This window comes from Aspergillus fijiensis, assembly GCF_003184825.1.
Source record: "Aspergillus fijiensis CBS 313.89 unplaced genomic scaffold BO72scaffold_3, whole genome shotgun sequence".
In the NCBI taxonomy this organism is placed as follows: Eukaryota; Fungi; Ascomycota; class Eurotiomycetes; order Eurotiales; family Aspergillaceae; genus Aspergillus; species Aspergillus fijiensis.
Window position 1 is genome coordinate 44,468 of NW_024468979.1, and position 19,186 is coordinate 63,653.

At 51.6% G+C, this 19,186-nt stretch overlaps 5 protein-coding genes, 1 non-coding gene and 1 pseudogene across 7 annotated transcripts; 2 read left to right on the forward strand and 5 right to left on the reverse strand.

Annotated features, from left to right (window-relative positions):
• Positions 1 to 1,961: 1,961 nt before the first annotated feature.
• BO72DRAFT_443961 (putative alanine--tRNA ligase) lies at positions 1,962 to 2,925 on the forward strand. Its single transcript, XM_040943710.1, has one exon. It carries the CDS (start codon positions 2,050 to 2,052, stop codon positions 2,887 to 2,889), a length of 840 nt encoding a protein of 279 aa, XP_040805945.1. The 5' UTR covers positions 1,962 to 2,049; the 3' UTR covers positions 2,890 to 2,925.
• Positions 2,926 to 3,068: 143 nt separating this feature from the next.
• BO72DRAFT_511373 lies at positions 3,069 to 3,849 on the reverse strand (annotated as a pseudogene; the record flags this gene model as incomplete). The annotated part of the gene is made up of 2 exons: positions 3,069 to 3,320; positions 3,406 to 3,849. Coding segments are annotated over 2 exons (696 nt in total).
• A 1,035-nt stretch (positions 3,850 to 4,884) lies between these two features.
• Positions 4,885 to 4,957, reverse strand: BO72DRAFT_t21. Its single transcript has one exon. It is a non-coding gene; the product is annotated as a tRNA-Lys (tRNA).
• Positions 4,958 to 6,657: 1,700 nt separating this feature from the next.
• BO72DRAFT_491564 (uncharacterized protein) lies at positions 6,658 to 7,287 on the forward strand (the record flags this gene model as incomplete). Its single annotated transcript, XM_040948197.1, has 1 exon — positions 6,658 to 7,287. One exon carries the CDS (start codon positions 6,658 to 6,660, stop codon positions 7,285 to 7,287), a length of 630 nt encoding a protein of 209 aa, XP_040805946.1.
• Positions 7,288 to 8,091: 804 nt separating this feature from the next.
• On the reverse strand, positions 8,092 to 10,142 carry BO72DRAFT_443962 (sugar transporter). Its single transcript, XM_040943711.1, has 3 exons — positions 9,437 to 10,142; positions 9,221 to 9,374; positions 8,092 to 9,155 (listed from the first exon to the last, which is right to left on the reverse strand). Exons 1-3 carry the CDS (start codon positions 9,953 to 9,955, stop codon positions 8,188 to 8,190), a joined length of 1,641 nt encoding a protein of 546 aa, XP_040805947.1. The 5' UTR covers positions 9,956 to 10,142; the 3' UTR covers positions 8,092 to 8,187.
• A 4,634-nt stretch (positions 10,143 to 14,776) lies between these two features.
• Positions 14,777 to 16,000, reverse strand: BO72DRAFT_523833 (uncharacterized protein). The gene is made up of 2 exons (XM_040949804.1): positions 15,323 to 16,000; positions 14,777 to 15,257 (listed from the first exon to the last, which is right to left on the reverse strand). The coding sequence occupies exons 1-2, from the start codon at positions 15,775 to 15,777 to the stop codon at positions 15,038 to 15,040; spliced, it is 675 nt and encodes a 224-aa protein (XP_040805948.1). The 5' UTR covers positions 15,778 to 16,000; the 3' UTR covers positions 14,777 to 15,037.
• Positions 16,001 to 17,141: 1,141 nt separating this feature from the next.
• On the reverse strand, positions 17,142 to 19,013 carry BO72DRAFT_443964 (proline permease PrnB; the record flags this gene model as incomplete). The annotated part of the gene is made up of 1 exon (XM_040943712.1): positions 17,142 to 19,013. A coding segment is annotated over exon 1 (1,313 nt), but the record flags the coding sequence as incomplete, so codon positions are not given.
• Positions 19,014 to 19,186: the final 173 nt, after the last annotated feature.

A 19,186-nucleotide genomic window follows, 5' to 3' on the forward strand; every position in this document is an offset into this window, starting at 1 on the left:
CTCCCTACCAAAACAAATGAGACAAATTAGTAACGAAGCGGCGGAGACTTTACTTCAACTGTGCTGAACAATGCTTTTCAGTTAGAGACGGAGTACGTAGGAAGAAGATTTTTCTCTTTTTTGTTTTGCCCTTCCCGAAACCTTAACCATGGAAAGAGTGCAAAATTGATGCACCCGTCCCAGCGGAGCCCCCACCTGTATACGGAGTCATAAAGAATTCGAAACGTTCCATGGAACCACTCGATAATGCTATTCATGAGCTTTGCAGTCAGAGACTTTATCGAGCTAGCTCGGGAAGAGATAGGCTGATTAATGAGCCTAGTCAACCGCCTGAGACTTAAGGTTCGCTAACCAGTAGCGACAACACCAGAACACAGTGAATCGTGCCAGCAAGCACTCATGGCGGCAAGAATCAAAACAGAGACATTATTGACGCCGTACTTTTACTATATCTTGATCTAAGGACCATCCACCTGGGTTAGTGCTTATATAATCTACAAGCTATGTTCCAACTTATGGAACCGTTAGGGTGGATCTGGGCATCGACTCATCACGAACATAGTTGACCGCTTCGGGTTTTAACTCTTTGAATCTAAGCCACACCTTTCCTGGCGTTATGCGATCTTTAACCCCGAAGTGCCAGAAATCTGTGGCGACATGGGTTGTGGTCATCCTATGGTGCAGATATGGATACGATCTCAACCCACACCACCTGCATGCGACATGATACTCGGGTAGTATCGCCTACAGCTGCGCTATTGTCCATTCGTTGACCACGAAGCGTCACCTGCAGAGCCACACCTCTACAAGGTTATAGCTATCCTTTTTAGCCCCACTAGGCCTCTCAGCTACCCTCACCTCAGGCGCCAGCTTAGAAGGCGCCTCTAACATAAACCAACCGCGATTGCGACGCTAATATCATCGATGATATTAAATCCCAGACGTCTGGCATTCGTCAACCTCGTGAAAACAGGGCTCGAATAAGCTTGTGGCCAATGTTGTCCTCAAGGGAGGGAATCGAACACGAACTTTAACGGTCGTTTGGTCCAGCTCAAGAGTGGACAGGCTGTAGATTGCGATCAATGCACCAAAGGAAGCGCGACGTTGACCACAGACAGCGACGGCAATGGAATATGAATGTCCTGCCAGCAGTGAGCCCTGTGACAACCGCCGCATGAATCGATCTCAACATTCAGAAACAATGTGAGGATTTCTTCGACATTTGACTGTTCACAGATGGGCGATCGGACAGCTCCTTGGTGTTTGTATTTCATTTTTCTTTTTCCTTTCCCAATTTTTTTTCTTGCTCGGGTTGATTCGGTAGTGTTGTTCTGTCCAGGCATCTGTATGACATTAAATGTACTAACGCCTGAGGGCTTTTTCGCCATTTGAAATTTGAGGTGTTCAATCAAATCTAACACTAAGATATATCGGTTTATGCCACGTGATCTGTCCTGACACACCGAGCGAGTCGCCCCCCACAGATGCCAAATTATTCCTAAAGCAACATGAACAGAAAAGCAAACAAAAACTCGTTTCAGGCATTTTTAAGCAATCTCAATCTGCCGGAAAAGTTATACACGCACAGTATAAATATGGTGGATGTTGGGCACGATGTCGAATACGGGGCACATGCGGAATAAGCTTACTCGCTACAGAGACAGGTAGGAGTTCAAGCTTTGAGGACCCATAGTTTATGAGGTAAGTCATGCACAACAAGTGACGTTAAGGGTCTAGATTCAATTAGCTGACAGATTTTCGGTATGGTTAGAATCAAATAGATCGACTCAGAGAACCTATATACTATAGTCGTGATAAGCCATGCATAGAGATGCATGTCATCTTCGCGCCCTTCGGGTGATCCGGTCTTGGCAGCGGGGATATTCCCGATGCTGGGGTATTTCCGATCTATCTCCTATTCCCGATCGCCGCAACTCAACCCAGATAAGAACTGACACAATTGCGCATTTCCCAAGAACCTCAATGCTAAGAACAGCTTTTGCTTCTCTGCATCGTCTCCCTCCACTCACTGCAGCACGAACCCTCACAATGGGTTCCAACGCCCCACGGACATTCCTTGCCTACCAGCATGACGCGAAACTCCATACACTTGACACCACCGTAACAGCCGTGCTGCCCTTCTCTGCCCTCGAGGAATCCAACCGCCTCCTCTTCAAGCAAGGCAACGATGAAGACCACGTTGTCATCACAGAGCAAACCATCTTTCACCCGCAAGGAGGCGGCCAGCCCTCCGACGTGGGAACCCTGAGCTACACCGCCACCGCCACCAAATTCACCGTCACAGCCGTGCGGATGGGCCAAGCCCCCCGCGATGGCCAGGTCCTCCACCTCGGCCGGTTCGAGGCAGCCGCCGCCGGCACGGACGCAATTTTCAAAGCCGGGGACTCGATCCAGCAGGCGATCGACACCGAGAAGCGGCTCCTGTACTCGCGCCTGCACACCGCGGGCCACGTGCTCGGCTCCGCGGTGCGCCATCTCCTCGAGAACGAGGTTGCGGACTTTGACGAGTTGAAGGCCTCGCATTTCCCCGACCTGGCCAACTGCGAGTTCCGGGGTCTAATTGACGGGAAGTGGAAGGAGCCCATCCAGGGCAAGGTGGATGAGTTTCTGGCGGCCAAGCTGCCGGTGCAGGTGGAGTGGTGGGATGAGGAAGACTTTCGGGTGCAGGGGCTGGAGAGGCTGATCCCCGATCGGGAGGCACTGGGAGTTCCTGCTGGGGAGAAGTTTCGCGTCGTGCATATTGTCGGCGCGGAGGTCTACCCGTGTGGCGGGACGCATGTCGAGACGACGGATTTGTGTGGGCCCACGAAGGTGCGCAAGATTTCGAGGAGTAAGGGGATTTCGAAGATTAGCTATGCGGTGGAGTGACATGTTTGTATTCTGTAGAAGGCGATAGAATTGGAGATACTGGATAATACATGCTTTGGCTGATCATTATCGTTGTAATAATTTGTGCCCAAGAGACGTAAGGTTCGTTAGCCTTCAACCGAATCACGCCAGTATCTCCCTTGTCCACGAAGTCTGTGACACAGCCTCACAGGTAGTTCTTACTTCAGGCCAGCGACCAACCGGTCCCCAAGTGGCTTGATACTTCGCTCAAAGTCCTCCGGGGTCGTGGTCGTCCACGCTGCACTTTTGCCAGGTACAGCGTTGGCCCCCGTGAAGCCAATATACAGAATATCTGCCTCGTTATGTCCATTATTGGCGTCCATCGATGACCCGAAGCACAGCCTCGCCATCGCGAGCGATGCTTCCCCGGTCTTGCTGCCTCCGTTCGTATCGCCCCAGATGCCGTAGTGCTAGCGCCATGCACTTAGGTTAGTCGAGTAATCCACCCAGTGGTTTGTGGAAAGTGAATCTTGCAGGGGGGGGGCACAGGTTTACCAGTTGTCCACCGCAAACAACGGCCATCACGCTCAGCGACTGCATGCCATACTGCTGCGGGTCAAAGTTCGTGTTTCCGAAGACGACATAGGGGTGGACAAATGCGTTCAGATCGCCGATATCGTACTGCCGGAATTGATCGTGGAAGGCAGTTTGGCCCTGCTTAGAAGGGTCGTTGCGACAGCCTCCCGAGGTCGGAGAGACCCCGTCGCAGTCCACGTCCATGTCTCCGTATCCGCCGGCGGAGCTAATGAATAACGCCCCGGCGATGTCGCCGCAGTATTGGGTGGGTTTTGAGGCACTGGTGCCGTCGTTGAAGCCAGAGGCAACGACATTCTTACATCCTGTCCCGCGATCGTGGTAGATTTGAATGAGATTTTCGGCGATCTTGTATGCGTAGATGTCAATTACAAGAAGAGAAATCAGGATTACGGAGAAGAACATTGTGATTCAGGGTCAGAGCTTGGGGTCGGAGAAGAGAGATGGGTTGATAGCGACAGTCCTGACGACATGGCATTTAGATAAGAAAGTGCAATTGGCTTCTTGGCAGATATGATGATTCAATGATTTCTCAGGACTTCGAAGGTCTTTCATGCACAGGATCATTTTCCACGGATTCTAGGCAGGTTATCAGTGGGAGATCAGTTGGTTCAGCAAGCCACCAAACCACGTCCTCGAGCAATAAGGTTCTGGCAGACGGAGTCTATGATATCTTGCACAACAAGATCAGGAAGTGCTGCAAAACACATCTCCTCCTGCCGTTTTCCAGTGCAAATATTGGAGTTGTCAAGACAGCGCTTTGCAAAGCTGTCTAGTAACTGAGCCGAGTAAGAAAAGAAATGCTGAGCAAAAACATACAACAGAAGGGATTCGCTGGTGGTCACCCACCCAACTACTAACCTCCCGGCGTGTGGCTTAAGTACGGCTGAGCGGACGGGAAGCCCTGTTTTCCACACCCTGTGGTCGTATGTACTTATTCCTACTGTTGTAGTGGCTATATCGATTGTGACGGAGACTTAGAAGACGACGGTGATCTTTGAAGTCGTCAATCGTGCAAGATACACGTACCATCTAGATCAGAAGACGACTACTTGAGCCAGACTCCATACTCTCGTCTGCACAAAATGGTGAATGTAGAGGATGTATAACCGACAAGGCATGCGCAAAAGGTTTGGCTTATTGATGAGATGAGTAAGAAGACTTCAGAGTTGGTAGTACTATCTAATCAAACCTGGCATAAAAGGCGTGAGGCCTAATTTGTGTAGTGAGATTGTGAGCTGAAGATCTGCCTGTGGTTTCAGGCCAAAGGTTGTTGCTGACTACCTGCTCCGGTGATTCGCATCTGGGTTTTTTGCCACCGCCTACTAGTCTGGGCAGCGGGGCAGTGGAGACTCAAGAAAATTTGTGCAACAATGAAAAAAAATTCTATCAAAGAGAGATAAACCGGGCATTGGAATACAAAATTGGTATAAAAATGAAAGCCCAACGCGGGGGTTGAACCCGCAACCTTGAGATTAAGAGTCTCACGCTCTGCCGATTGAGCTAGCCGGGCTACTTGTTATAGTAGTTCTCTTTTGATACCTTTATATCACAAGCATCACTGATAATCCTGTCCATGTCTAGGCCTACGGGGCTTGAAGCACACTTTGCCCTTCACCTCCATTGTGACTAGCTATGCACATTTAGATTAATAAATGCGGTGGTAGAACATCAAGCAGATGCTTAGGCAAGTCTTCTAACGGTGGTTCAGGTATTCTATGGGCTGATTTTATGGACTACTGGGTAGGCGCATTTGAGATATATTTCCTTCCTTGTGCATGTTTCCGCCTTTTATAGATCAACAACCTTATTGACCCGTACACCCCTTTAGGACTACTGCCACTGTCAGTATTTGCCGAGAGGCTTCAACTGGGAATCGATTGATAGGGCCGAGGACCAGTAAGTATATAGCACATCAGAAAGCAGTTCGTAGGAAGCCCATGTACGGTACGTTTAGAGTTCCGAGCTATCTGCGGGCTGTTCAACAGTAGTTAAACACACATAACCCTTTCTACTCAAGGCAGACCGCGTTTAGAAACTAGCTGTCAGCCTCACTCACATGCCGTGGGTGTAGCGTTATTGCCCATCCTCAATGGGAAATGTCGCCATCATCGATCCTGGCAGAACTACCTCGGATGCGACCAAGAAGGGTGCGATGTAAACACCGAGACTATTCGTCACGCAACGTATCATCCAGGAGGGCGCAGCTTCTTCACTTCCCACAGCCGCAATACAGACCCCATCCTAAAATATGCTACTTTGCTGGAAATATGAGACACGTCAAGATTTATCTCATGCCAACAGTTACCTAGTACATCCATACACATTGCACGCAAATCGCGCAGGATGAACGAATCAGATGCCTCTATTGTTAGAGATCCTTCAAGGCTCATGCATGCAGGCAGGCTCAGTATCGCTCTGACCGAGCCAATGAGATCCATGGATGGAATACAAAGCCAAGAGAAGAACTAAGGCAAAGAATTCAATTGTGAGTCATCCTTGATAGTACTCTCTACGCCTCTACTCTCCCCTCCGTCCATGTGGTGATCAGAGCTGGGGTAAATATACAGGCTCATACAATTGTCGGCAATGCATTATCAGACATCCCGTCACTGTCAGGCCATTGGTGATGAGCCCAGGTATTGATTAGACGACGGTCTGGACAGGAGAGTTGCTCAATAGCGGCAAATCACCCAAATTATGGGGCAAATCAAATCGGCAGCCCCGAGGCGTAGTCTAGAACCAGTGACCAAACGCAGGGCCAATAAAGATCGGTGGCGGTGTCCTCTTGTCGAGCCCGACTAGCCTGGCTAATGTTGTGAAACTGGCTAGAACACCTCTGGGACTGGCTGTGAAGTCATTTTACTCTTGGAGTGTGACCACCCTGCTACCTCTTCCCAGTTCTCGTATCGATTTCCCATTTGTGAAACCCCCTAACGTTGCTTCGTACATGTACATCCACCCCCCAACTCAACACACAGCGAGGAAAGGTCACTGTGAACATGGCTTGCTGTATGGTCCTGTAAGCGCCAAACAAGGCGGCTCTTCTGGTGTGCCTGTCAGGGCCGGCACCAAAGCAATCGCCGTAACACATCGCCATCTCATCGCTTTGAATCCCAACACCCACGGGACATTCGGAAGTATTTAACCTCATCTATCTGGCAGCTTTTCGAAACCAGAGCACCTCAGCCTCACATTTGTCTCAGTACCATTATGACCGATACCCAAGGTTTGCCTGGTGGGTGGACTAGCATGGTCCCTTCGTACTCGTATAACCCGGAAGATGACCCCGGGACGTTCAGCATAGCAGCATCTTTTCAACCGGCGAGACCTGCAGCCAACTCAATGCTTGGCACAAGTGCTCCCCCACAGCACCAAGATCCCACGGCTCGATCCTCCGAGCTCACGGCCACGCCAACGTACCTGAACCCCTGGATGCAATGGCATACGGCCCCCCTCGGCACGGCGCTCTCTCCCGGCGCGGTGCCCTACCTTGTTGACCCATGGGGGACCCATACGCATCCTTCGCTGCACACACTCGCCAGCGGCCCCAGCGGCCAAAGCATCAACACCATTCCGGCTGTCGTTGAAACCAGACGAAGAGTACGCGATCAAATCTCTTTTCCTACTCAAACCGGGGCCAGCGGCAGTGGTAGCAGCAACATCTTCAAAGAAGCCATGCCTGAGCCACCCACCTCTCGCATTCTCACCAGTAGCGGGGCGCCGGTCCAGGTATTTTTGTGCATTTTCCGTCGTCTTCTGATAAAAGAGACTAATGAGACCCGGTCCAAGCTGACTGGATTCCTTTTTCTGATGAGATTAGCAGCCAAGGCAGTAACGTAACCGGCATCTGATGCGACTGGAGGGATTGTCCCAGCCGCCCGGCCTTCAACAGAGAGGCCGACATCTGGCGGCACATCCGGCACACCCACCTTGCTCCTGGGTCGTATGTGTGTCTCTTCCCCAAATGCGGCCGGTTGTTTAACCGTCATGATGATTTGCTGGAGCACCGACTGCGAGTGCATCGATATTGTAACACCCGGCCGAACTGAGTTGGTATAGCTCGGATTTGAGCGGAGAGAAGAGTGGCCTGGACCTTTTCGTTTCTGTGATCTTGATCTCGGCAGACTTTTGAGGCTATTTCACCCCGAAGATATTCCCAAATTGATGTGGAGACGTTTGATATCCCTTTTATCGATTTCAGTCTATAATACTATTGTTCTTAAACCTCATGTCGCCATAGCTCTCTAATGCCAACGGTTTGTAGTGCGTGTGACCAATCACCGCTGCCAAGGTTGTCTTGGCTCTAATCTCCTCCCCACAAAGAGCGGTAAAACGCCGTGGACAGCTTATCCAAGGTCAGAGCAAGGCGACACGCTGGGCTGCTGCGCTAACTGTGTGTTCTTAGAGGCTTCCTACGGGACGGTCCGGATCAGCGCACCGCTTCGAGCGAAACCGTATTACGTTTCATAGCATGGACAGGAAATCAAGGGATACAAGGTTTGAGTCTCGCTATCTTACGCAAGGGCCTTTGGTAAGCCCTAACGGGAATACCGGATATATCTCTCATCTCGTGACCCCTACTTGAATTATGTCTGCCGGAAACCGCTGGATAATTCGAAAAGGTTTGAACATGCATCAAGCTACCTCCTTTCACCCTCGTGGGTATGTATGTACAATGGTTGAAAAAATATGTATGCAGGAATGGGAACAATAGATGAAAAATGCACCACACGAGTAGGTTTATAGCGAGCTCAAGCGACTCACACTGGAGGCCTTGCTCACGCGATGACCGTGGTTCGCCTTGTTGTCCGCGGCCAGCGTCTGGGCGAATTTGCTGCGCTCGCGGATTTGCGGGCCCTTCCAGTAGAAGACGTAGATGGGGATGACGACCAGACAAGACAGACAGGCCAGGATGGTCGTAGCGTACTCGACGTGGAACTTGTCGCCGATGTTGGTGTACATGGGGGTGGTGTACATGGCCGCGATACCGGCCAGCAGGTCACGGCAGAAAGCATTGCCGCCGGTAGCGGAGGCGGAGTAGACACCGTACGCGGCGACCATGTAATCGACCGACGAGAGGTAGATGGCGTAGTTGGCGATACCGACCATGGCTGAGAAGATCATGGAGACGATCCACGGCACCCCATATTCCTTGCCCAGCGAAGTCCAGGCGAACCCGAATAGTCCGATCGGCTCCAGCAGCGCCAGGTACAGCAGCCACTTCAGCCGGCGCTCCGGGGGCAGCGCATCGTCGCCCTGTGTCTTGCGGATGTGCTCGTCGCGCCAGAACCAGGGGAAGTACGAGAAGTAGGCGATCACGTAGGCGACGTTGATCGGGATCACCGCCCACGCCTGGCCCAGCACCCCGAAGCCCCAGCCTTCCGAGTAGACAATGCTGAAGCCTTCCAGGAAGGTGAAGATGAGCGCATCGGAGAATCCGGATAGTAGCGACAGGCAGAGGACGATCGGCTCCCGCAGGAACATGTAGAATGGGCGCACCCAGATCTTTCCGGCTTCCTTGAGGGACACTCGAGGCTTTTTCAGCTCATTGGGGCCGTAGATGTTGGGGTCTTCGCCGGATTTGCGGCGGCGCTTGGCTTCGCGGTCGATGAGGATAGTGGATCGGCTCTCGGGCATGAAAAAGATGATAGCTTGGGTGACAGCACCGAAGATGAGCTGGATCCAGAAGAACCATTGCCAGTCCAGGACTGATAGGATGCGGTCAGTACATATTTTCTCCTCGCTGCAATGCCAGAGTAGGACCATCACTTACAGCGTTCGATCGGACCACCAATGACTCCACCAATACTAGTTCCGATGCAGGATGACAAGACAATGAAAGCCAGGGGAAACTGCTGCGTTTCCGCCTCGTACAGATCGGCAATCAAACCAAGAGTGACACTGCCACCTGCCGTTGAGATTCCGCCCTATAGTGATGTACATGTTAGTCGTTGAACTGCCAGCTTCAGAAACTCGAATGGGAACCTACCAATCCACGAGCGACCAAGATCGTTCCCCAGTTTGGGGCCAAAGCAGCCGGGATCTGCCAAATGTTGATAAGAAACATAGAGAGCTGGAGGATCGGCCACCGACCGAATTCCTCACTCCATGGCGCCCATAGTTCACACCCAATGGAGTACGTGATCAGGTAGATCATTTGTCCCGTTCGGGCCTCCTGTTGACCGATGCCAAAGGCCTTGGAAAGAGGCTTCACAGCATTAGGAAAGACGGAAGTATTGAAGTTCATGGAGACCTGGACACAGGCGATGGCCGCGAGGTACGTCCATTTCTTCCAGCGGGGCCAACAGTAGGCCAGCTTATCGTAGCAGTCTTCTTCCTTCAATTCTCGCTTTCCATTCGAACGCAGCGAGCCAACCTCATCTTCAGCGCCTCCGTGCCAGGGAGGTACGATGCGATCCCCGCTATCCTGACTGTCGCTGCCCTTCTCCTTGTCGGAGAAGCTGCTGCTCGGTGATTGTGATTCGGCCCGGCTTAAGGGGTCGGCCATGATATGAGTTCTTTACCGTACTGTGTGAATGATATAGGTGTACTGAGGGAAGATCTAGTAGCAAAATTTCATATCGAAGGGGGGAAGTTCGGGGTTGAAAAAGAACCATGAACGTGGAGCGAGCGGGGCAGAGGAGGGGGAGGCGGGGAAGAAAGAATTTTTAAAGGTCGTGGGACTTTCCTAAAACAGATGAACTATTTACTCGTCTACCCGTGTGTGTACATGATGCTACGTCGATGCGTCGTGCTATTAGGGCAATTGATGCGCATGCTATGCTGAACTGTGGAATGTTGTCATAGTTCGCCCCCTTCGACCTTCACCGGTTGATTCCCGTTGGTCCCGATGGGGGGTCGGGACGGCCTCCACTTGGCGGTGCCGATCCACAATTCGGTCTCCGACCAACACAGCACCACGGGCCCAGAGACGATTTCACTCTCGGTAGTAGAAAGATTGACTAAATTATGGCATGTGATGCGTTGGATTGTGTTGACATAGCAATGTTTTCCTGAATAGATAGTCTAATCCGCTTGGCTGAAGAAAATTTTAGATGGTGAGCCAGGAAGTGCCTGTGGTTGTCACGACACATTTCCGGTTTTGTTGATGGTGTCATAGACACATGAGCGACACCGTAGCGTTGGACCGAGCTTCTGATGGAACTCTATGGCACTAGAGGACTGATCGTGGGCGAATAATCGTTCTGTGGAATTCGGACGGTCAGCAGGGGCAGACCCACATGGAATGCTTATGATATCATGCTTGAATTTTTATCACCAGCTCCTACTCAGCATTCTGGAAGATTTTAGCCTGCGAATCTCTTTTTCAACCCGAAAAGCAATGAATGATCGAAGTTAGAAGAGCGATAAAGTTCAATAAGTTGACACAATCCGATCTGTGACATGTTTTCGACCATTAAGCTTGTTATCGACTTAGGGTTTCTCTCCTTTCACAACACAGTCCAGGATGGGACCGGAACCCGAGACCCGAACCGTGGTCAACCTACTGATGCGATCATGGAAAGTGACGTATCGGCCCTGCATGGTTGCGGTTAAAAGTTTTCCTCTATCAGGCACTTTCCCTGTACTATGACGTTCTCGAGCTTCTCAGCAGCAAATTCGGTCGCAGTTTGCGGCTGTCGATAAGTGGATCGGCGGGTCGCGCATGCTTAGTGTCCCCTGGCGATCCACCCCTTGGTGGCGAGACCAGACCCTTCCCAGAATTTATCCGTGCTTTGATGATTGGCGATGTACTGAGTAAACTACATAAGCACTATGCATTCCTTCAAGACCCCAAGAGTCACACATACTAAGTAGTATACTGTGTGTACGGTGTACCGAAGTTATACCCGTGGCTTTGCATTGTACAACTGCAAAGCTTCTTAACGGTTCGGCGCAGTATCTGTGTCGGTGGTCGCGCGCTGTTAGGCTCAAGCGCAATGCTACTCTAAATAAAATATAGGTAGGTCCCTTGTGATTTCGCAACGATTTACAAGATGTTGCGGTGGGGAAGAATCAACAGTGGTGACTGTTAACACGAGTCACCTGATTGGAATGCTAGGCTGATGCGATCGTGGTGAAGTGGCCGGTGTCAAGATACTAAGTCATCATCCGAAATCTCTGCTTGTTGATTGACAAGTAGAAGGAAACTGAGAAGTGGTGCACTCTGTAGCGTTGGCGCCGAGCATATCGCGACCTAATAAGCTCCCGACCTTAGGGTCACGATTTGACTGACTGCTTACGCAGTGATCTAGGTGTAGAGGCTTGCGCATGGGAAAATGTGGGAAGAATCTGCATAAAGCGTGAGCTGACAGCTTAGAAGATAAGCAAATATCCTTGCATATCCAAGCCACAACGATATACATTGTCAAGACAGCCACGTCGCCTGCCTCACACGAAGTGGTCTTCTTCGACGCCCATTGTCAGAATACAGATCGGACTCGTTTGCTGAGACTCTTTCCCTGACCGGAGTAGGTTTGCACTTGCCGTTGATTTAATGCTCTACAGATCAACTGGCCTCAATTTCTGATACGTCCCTGCACTGATCACGTACTGGGATCCGGAGCGATTTCGGAAGGGAAACCTAGTCGGTAGACCTGGCCAGATCTGGCTCGCCGGCTAATCTATGCATCTTGCCCCACACCGACTCCTACAGATAGCTATTCCCGGGAAACATTGAGTGTCACCGAATTCGAGACTTGATAACTAGTAGAATGCTCAGTGGACTGGATATTAGGAGATTGGCGGTCGGTGAAATAGGGTCTCTGACTGTATGTTTTGTGAAATGCTTCATGATGCAGCTGTGGTGTCCTCTGTGTGCAGTACTCAGTACCTAAAAATTTGATACCATGTTCGAATTTCTAGGTAACTTACTCAAGGAACCTCTAGCTTGTTGGTTAAGCTCGACACCTTGTTCGAGTGGATCAAAGGGGCGTGGTATTATAGGCTGATGGGTCATATCTTGATGCCTGGGGCATTACAGTCTATAGACGTAAATTGCCAATCAAGTATCACTGCCTCAGGCTGAGGACTAGTAGTATTGATACACTATATCCATGTATGAATTCATTACAGACTCTATATTTTGGCCTTCTGAGCATTCGTGACTCTCAAAGACCCACTTGATCCAGAGCTCAGATGTAGGTAAACTCATCCATGATGATGATTCGCTCACATTTTCTGTAGAACTGGAGAATGACTGTACATCGTACTACCGACCATTTCCGGGTTTTAAAAAACCGTTGCCTCTTTCGAATATGAGCTTTCAACCTATCCTCCCTCTTGTAACTACGTTTACAGCCACGGTTTTGACACCTATAGTATGGCCTCGGCGAGGTGTGCATGTCCTCATTATGTCTCTTGAGATTCCATTTTCTTCGGAATTTGCTTATGTATTCGGAGTGCGGGCATCGAAAAATGATGGGATCTGTGCTTCTATCATTCATGGTCAGTCAAAGGGTGACAGAGAGACTGCATGATGCCAGACTCACCTGCGACCGGACTGTATAATAGCAGTCTGATCACTATCACAAGCGTTCGCCGCGAAGGAGTCTTTGTGTTGAATTTGATTTAATGGTTGAGCAGACTTGACTCGCTCGGTCGCCCTCGCCGTCTGTCTGTTACAGCCAGAAATGACTTCACTCGTATACGAGACTCCTTGTGAGCCCTCGATCAGATTTCGCATGAATCGCATACTTTCGATCTCAATCTCCAAACCATGCGCAGTCCATTGCTAGTGAAGACAGGTGAGTTGAGGATCGAATGTTGCTGCTTGGTTGATCACATTCTTATCCAATGTTTCTCCACACAGCATCTGCAAATCCTCGATTGAGTCTTCACCGGAGCCATCGGAATGGTATGTATTGTACCGAACACGACGTAGATTTGAAGTTCCCGTCTAGCGTGCGTGCTGTAAAGTGTACTCTCAATCACAGTTAGAAAACTTCGTACACAGTCAGTCTCAACCCGTCTGTGAGTATGCATAGATCCTAGCGTCGCAGCCGGATCTGCCCGCCCTCAGCTGGCTATTGTGCAGCGGCCAACTGGATCTGAAATCGCCCATAAGTGCGGCGCTACTTACTTCGAGGCTCCGACTAAGAACATAGTTCCCCCTCAGGCGGCTGAGAACAAAAAGAGTACTAAGACCAATACTACAAGAGGGGGGTGATGGAGCACTGCTACCCTTGAACATGACACTTGCGAGCTAGCTAGTGAACTGTGTAGTTCGCGAGAGAAGAAGTTCTTTATATTGCGTGTATGCAATATACAATATTACTTTTTGTACTTATCCTGAATTATGCTACAGACACTAACGCCCATCAAGCCGACCGGCGAGCAAAGGTACAGTAGCACACGTTCGCAACCTTAGATAGAGGCGGCCCCGGATCGGCTAATAGCGGCGGTTCGTTGGCGCGGCACGGATGGGATCCCCGGCCCGTGTTACCCACTGCACCTTACCTCAAGACTGTACTGTACGGTACCTAATCTCCTGCTGTAGTCTATTCTTAAAAAAGCACCTCGACGGTTGCAAACCACGGATCGGCTCAGGTCCGTCCCCCTCAATGCTGGGAGTGGATGTCTTCACATAGTTTCGCTGGCGCCAGGTACTTTTTATTTCCTCGATAAGGATTTTTGTCCTATCCTTTATGTTTTGGCTGTCCTGGACAAACAGCTTTGACTAGAATTTGTGTACGCTTTCACGTTGTACAGTATAGTACTAATCGCGAGCCCATTTGTTCAGCGTATACTTAAAGTGCAAACTAGAAAGCAAATTAGCAGTTTGTGACAAAAGTGCCTCATGTGCCGCTCAATATTGGCCAGAAAAGCAGATTCCTTCAGACTACCGCAGTTCTTTCAATGCAATCAATCACTTCTGTATCCTCTGGTGGCCCCTACAGGGGTGTATGTTGAGTTATGTGTCCATCACCAACTCAGAGACTTTATGAGCTCTCGTCTGTCCAATGTCTCCCAGAAATAGTAACCAGTTGGACATGAACTACCGTACCTTTTACTTCCATGCACCGAACCAGTTGGAGTTCTCGATCCAAACAACAATGTAATGCATTTAGTGCGATCTTTCCGCTCAACTGCCCCACCTTCAAAGTACCGAGTACTAAACCTTTCTTGTTCTTCCATGCCAACTTTGTTCCTTCTAACATCTACGGTTCTTAGTCTGCACATGGTGCTGCGAGAAAACAACGGGAGAATATACGCATATCCAACCATTTATGCAAACACCTAAAAATTCCGGGGATCGATGGTTCCGTTAATTACCTGGACTCCTATCTACCTTGGACCCCCCTCCGGCCCCCCTCCCCCACAAAAGCAGGCTGCAACCTCGAATCGGGAGAACGAATACCAGAGCCCAAGAATTGACAGACAAAAAGGAAAAGAAAGGGAAAAAGAAAAATTAAAATGAGAAGGGAGAGAGAGAGGCAGAATAAAGAAAGAATAAGAGAAAAGAAAAGAAAAGGAAAAGAAAAGGAAAGCACACATATAAAATAGGCTTGAACGCTGACCCTATCCCCCTAGCTGGCTCCGAGCCTATTCTCACAGTAAGAAGAAGACTCCCTCGACGAAGAAATAGCCACTAGCGAATGCTTGGATGGCCGTGTACGCGGAGCGCGTGGTCAGTGAGATTATCGTTGCGGTTGAAAGACCGACCGCATCCGTCGATCAGGCACACATGCGAGCCAGGCGATAAGTGGAGATGTTTGATGTGTCGCCATAGATCGGCAGATCGATGGAAAGTCGGACGGGCGTCGCAGCCCTTCCAGTCGCATTGGAAGGTGCCGGTCGTTGATGCGATTCTTGCTTTTCGGTCAGCTCTGGGAGACAAGTGCAAGGTTTGGAATGACGGGGTAAGGCACTGTACCTGTCGCGATGCTCCGTGGCGGGACCGATGCGGGGAGTGTTCCTGCTGCGAGCGGGCAGTGTCTGCCCGCTCGACAATTGTTGACCTGGAACATGTACAAAGGAGGGATCATGCTGTTGGCGAGGGCTGCTGGCCAAAGGCGGAAGCGGGACTGTCCCCAGACCTGGGGCTGAGCGGTCTATGAATGGCAGCGTACTTGCCATGACAGGGGTGGTCCGGCCAAAGTCTTGCCTCGCCGGCGAGTAGAGTCTTGGACTAGGAGTGGGAATAAACAGAGGATGTTGTTGGTCGTTCGGTTGCGCATTGATGTATGTCGTGAACTGAGCCACGGGGTCGAAGCCTTGCATGAGTAGAATAGTCAAGCCATCACCGTCTGGCATTTCTCCTTCAAACGGAGAGTAGGAGGTATCAGGAATGGGTACTTCACTATTCGGGAAGCTTGAAGTATAAAACATCCTGGGAAGATAGAAGATTGAGTAAACGCCAGCCTAGCACGAAGTGATGCACGAGATGGATGCTTGAATTGGCTATCGTAAGGGAGACGATGACGCGGAGCAGCCCTTTATATCCATTGCGAGGGAATGATTGAGAGGCTTTGGGATACTAGTCAACGCAAAGCCGTCGTTACTACATATCTATGTACCGGCAGATGTTCAGGAAAGAAACATCAAAGTGAGCCGATGGACCAGTGAGACGATGGACAGCCGAGACTGCAGCTTGGAGCCTGATTGCGACTCCGGTGTGGAGAGCTCCGTCGGAAAACCCAGTCTTCCATACCCCGTCATTGGTCGCTCTTCTTGACCTCTTTTTAGTGATGAAAGGCGCCACCCCGACTCGTCTCAGCCGCATGGCGGTAGTCTGAGAGGTAATAGGAGTGATATCCGCGGGAAATCATATGAACAGTACAGTAAGTACAGTACAGCACCTCTTTTCTGCCTTCCGTCACTTGAACAGCGCGGGTCAAAAGGGCACTGCCGGCTGCCGGAGCTGGCCCCTACCAAATTACCACATTACCACGTAGCGGAGATCGTCCCAGCCGAATGCTCCGCAATGACTTTCATTACCATGATCGTAAGATTGTGATTATTCTTCTTATTCTTCTTATTCTTCTTATTCTTCTTATTCTTTCTTTCGGTTACTTCTTCGGGTTTCTGTTTTTCTATCTATTTTTTCTCTCAGGGCTGTGTTGTCCCAAGCAGCATCCGGCCACAGGTCAGCCACAGCTTGCTTCTCAGGCACATCCGAGTGAGTACTACATAGTATTCCGGAGTTGCAATGGTCCCACGTTACGCGGATCAAGCACCAGCGATTCACGTGGCGATGACCGAGAAGTGGGGAAGACAAGGCCGATGGAATGGTGTCGGAAGCTTAGGCCCATCGTCTCTCACTAGTATTCTACATATCGCCCGGGCCGCCAATCGGCACACTCTCGCCTCAGGATGGCCTGTTATTCCGGACATGTCGTCAATGGCTGCAACCATGTCGGTCTCTATGCTTCTAGATTCAATTGGGAGGAGGGCAGCTCAGATCCGAAGGCGCTACGTATCATTGTAGTATCTTTGGTCTGCGTCCAGCTTAAATTAATACTGCTGGCTGACTGACCCGGCGGTTGCGCAATCAGGCAGGGACCGCCTGGTTCAGGGCTCAGTCTCTCCACGACAGCACAGCACAGCCATGTTGTCGTCGGTCCTCCTATGGCTGTGTATGTGCCAGGCGGGCGCCGAGGGGGGGAATGCCTACTGGGTAAGCAAACGGACCCCTCCCCCTCCCGCTCACCCCCTCCCCCCTCCCAAAAGCGGTTAGCGCAAATAGGCCTCGGCTGTCACTTTCCAAGGCATGCGTACCGAGACCCTGCGTTGCGCTGTCCACTCCGCACCATCTCAGGCCTTGATTGAGATTAACTTATCTGTCTTCATTCAAGCATGCAAGTGTTTTCAGCTGCTATCTGAAGAGTTTGAACTGGATTAACGACACAAAATGTCTTCAGTATTGAATTCCGTGGTCTCTGCCTCGACTTCGAGGATGACTACAGAACATGACCATCCACCAGCAAAACGACCGCTCGTCACCCCATCCACCAACCCATTCTCCTAACCCCGTCCGAAAGAATCACTCAATCATCACCCGTAATTTCTGCGCCCACGTCTCCCTCGGCCGAGGCGGACGCTCCGCCTCCAGGATCTCCTGCAGCCCAGACACCAAATCGACCTCAGAGGGTTTCCAGGCCCACGGATCGCGACGGAAGACCACACGATGCCCGAAATACAACAACACGAACGCAGGGATGCCGATATACGCGGTGAAGAAGTTGCTGGCGGACCACTCGGACGGAAAGAAGCAGGTGAAGCCGTTGATGAGGGCCAGGAACACCGAGCCGACGAGGCCGACCCACATGCCGTAGGGCTGCAGGCGCGAGGCGTAGGGCTTCTCGACGCCCTGGGCCTTGACGGCGGCGTCGAACCGGAAGTAGACGATGCTGCAGCAGATCCAGGAGATGAAGCCGGAGGTGTTGGTGAAGTTGATGAGCCAGTTGAAGACGGTGTAGCTGCCGCTGCCGACGGCCATGTAGGCGAGCAGGGCGAAGAGGGCGGAGACGCTGACCGCGAGGTAGGGGACGCCCCAGCGGTTGCAGGTCTTGAAGATGGTCGGGGCGTTGCCGGCGACGGCGAGCGAGTACAGCGAGCGCGAGGACATGTACAGAAACGAGTTGCCGGCGGACCAGGCCGACGTCAGGATCGCGGCGTTGACGATGCTGTCCAGCACGGGGATGCCGGCGTTGGAGATCGCGACCACCCAGGGGGACGAGCTGGCGTCGGTGCCGGTGCCGTTGATCAGCTGCGGGGCGTTGGACGAGCAGATCACCCCGATGGCAAGCGCGCCGAGGATGTAGAAAATCACCAGGCGGTAGATGTAGCGGCGCGCGGCCTTGGGGAGGTTGCGCCGCGGGGACTCCATCTCGCCGCCGCTGATGACGATGAGTTCCGGCGCGAAGATGAACGCGATCGCCGACTTGACGACGCACTGCAGCAGGCCGACGAAGCGGCCGGCGTCCCCGTGTACGAGGTAGGTGTTCATCGCGCCGGGGTGCTTCCAGTAGTGGAACCCCAGGCGCTGACGGTTGGGCCCGCCGCCCCAGAAGAGGATGAAGGCCAGCAGCAGGAGGCCGACCAGCGTGATGATCTTGATGCCCGCGAACCAGAATTCCGTCTCCCCGTAGAAGCGCACGGGCAGGAAGTTCAAGAGGACGATCACCACCAGCATGATCGTGATCCAGACGGCGAGGTTGACGTCCGGGTGCCAGTAGTCGATGACCATCGATGCGGCGACGATCTCATAGGGCACCAGGATCCCCAGACTGTACCAGTATAGATAGCCCATGGCGAAGCCCAGACTGCGCGACACGTAGCGGACGGAGTGGTGGGCCATGGTTGCGCCGTGGGTCGGGAGATAGGCCCCGACCTCACCGAGGCCGGTGACGAGCGCGTAGACGAGCCCCGAGATGAAGATGTATCCTAGCAACAGCGACAGGGGGCCTCCGATGTGTAGCGCTTGACCTGATCCGACGAAGAGGCCGGTGCCGATTGTGCCTCCTACAAGACATGGAAGGTCAGCTCGATGATGCAGTACTGTGGTCGTGGCAGCAAAACAGACCTAGCGCCATCAGCTGGACATGGCGACTCTTGAGGCCACGCTGGGTGGGCTTGTAGCGCTCATCGAACAACTCTCGCTCGATCATCGTCCCGGGCTTAACATCCATGGTCGCAACTTCTGGGTCAGGGCGCGAGGGGGTAACCCCCGATGATTTTTCATGGGTGGCCATGATGATGGCGGACACGTTAGATGGGAAAAGAGAGAGATCAGAGG

What these genes read in the sequence shown, in the direction of transcription:
- BO72DRAFT_443961 (XM_040943710.1), top strand. Translation starts at nt 2,050, where the DNA reads ATGGGTTCCAACGCCCCACGGACATTCCTTGCCTACCAGCATGACGCG.
- BO72DRAFT_443962 (XM_040943711.1), bottom strand. Translation starts at nt 9,955, where the DNA reads ATGGCCGACCCCTTAAGCCGGGCCGAATCACAATCACCGAGCAGCAGC. An exon ending in TCTTGGTCGCTCGTGGATTG is followed by an intron (nt 9,375 to 9,436) that starts GTAGGTTCCCAT and finishes ACATCACTATAG; the next exon opens with GGCGGAATCTCAACGGCAGG. An exon ending in TGGTGGTCCGATCGAACGCT is followed by an intron (nt 9,156 to 9,220) that starts GTAAGTGATGGT and finishes GCATCCTATCAG; the next exon opens with TCCTGGACTGGCAATGGTTC.
- BO72DRAFT_523833 (XM_040949804.1), bottom strand. Translation starts at nt 15,777, where the DNA reads ATGTTTTATACTTCAAGCTTCCCGAATAGTGAAGTACCCATTCCTGAT. An exon ending in GCCACGGAGCATCGCGACAG is followed by an intron (nt 15,258 to 15,322) that starts GTACAGTGCCTT and finishes CCGAAAAGCAAG; the next exon opens with AATCGCATCAACGACCGGCA.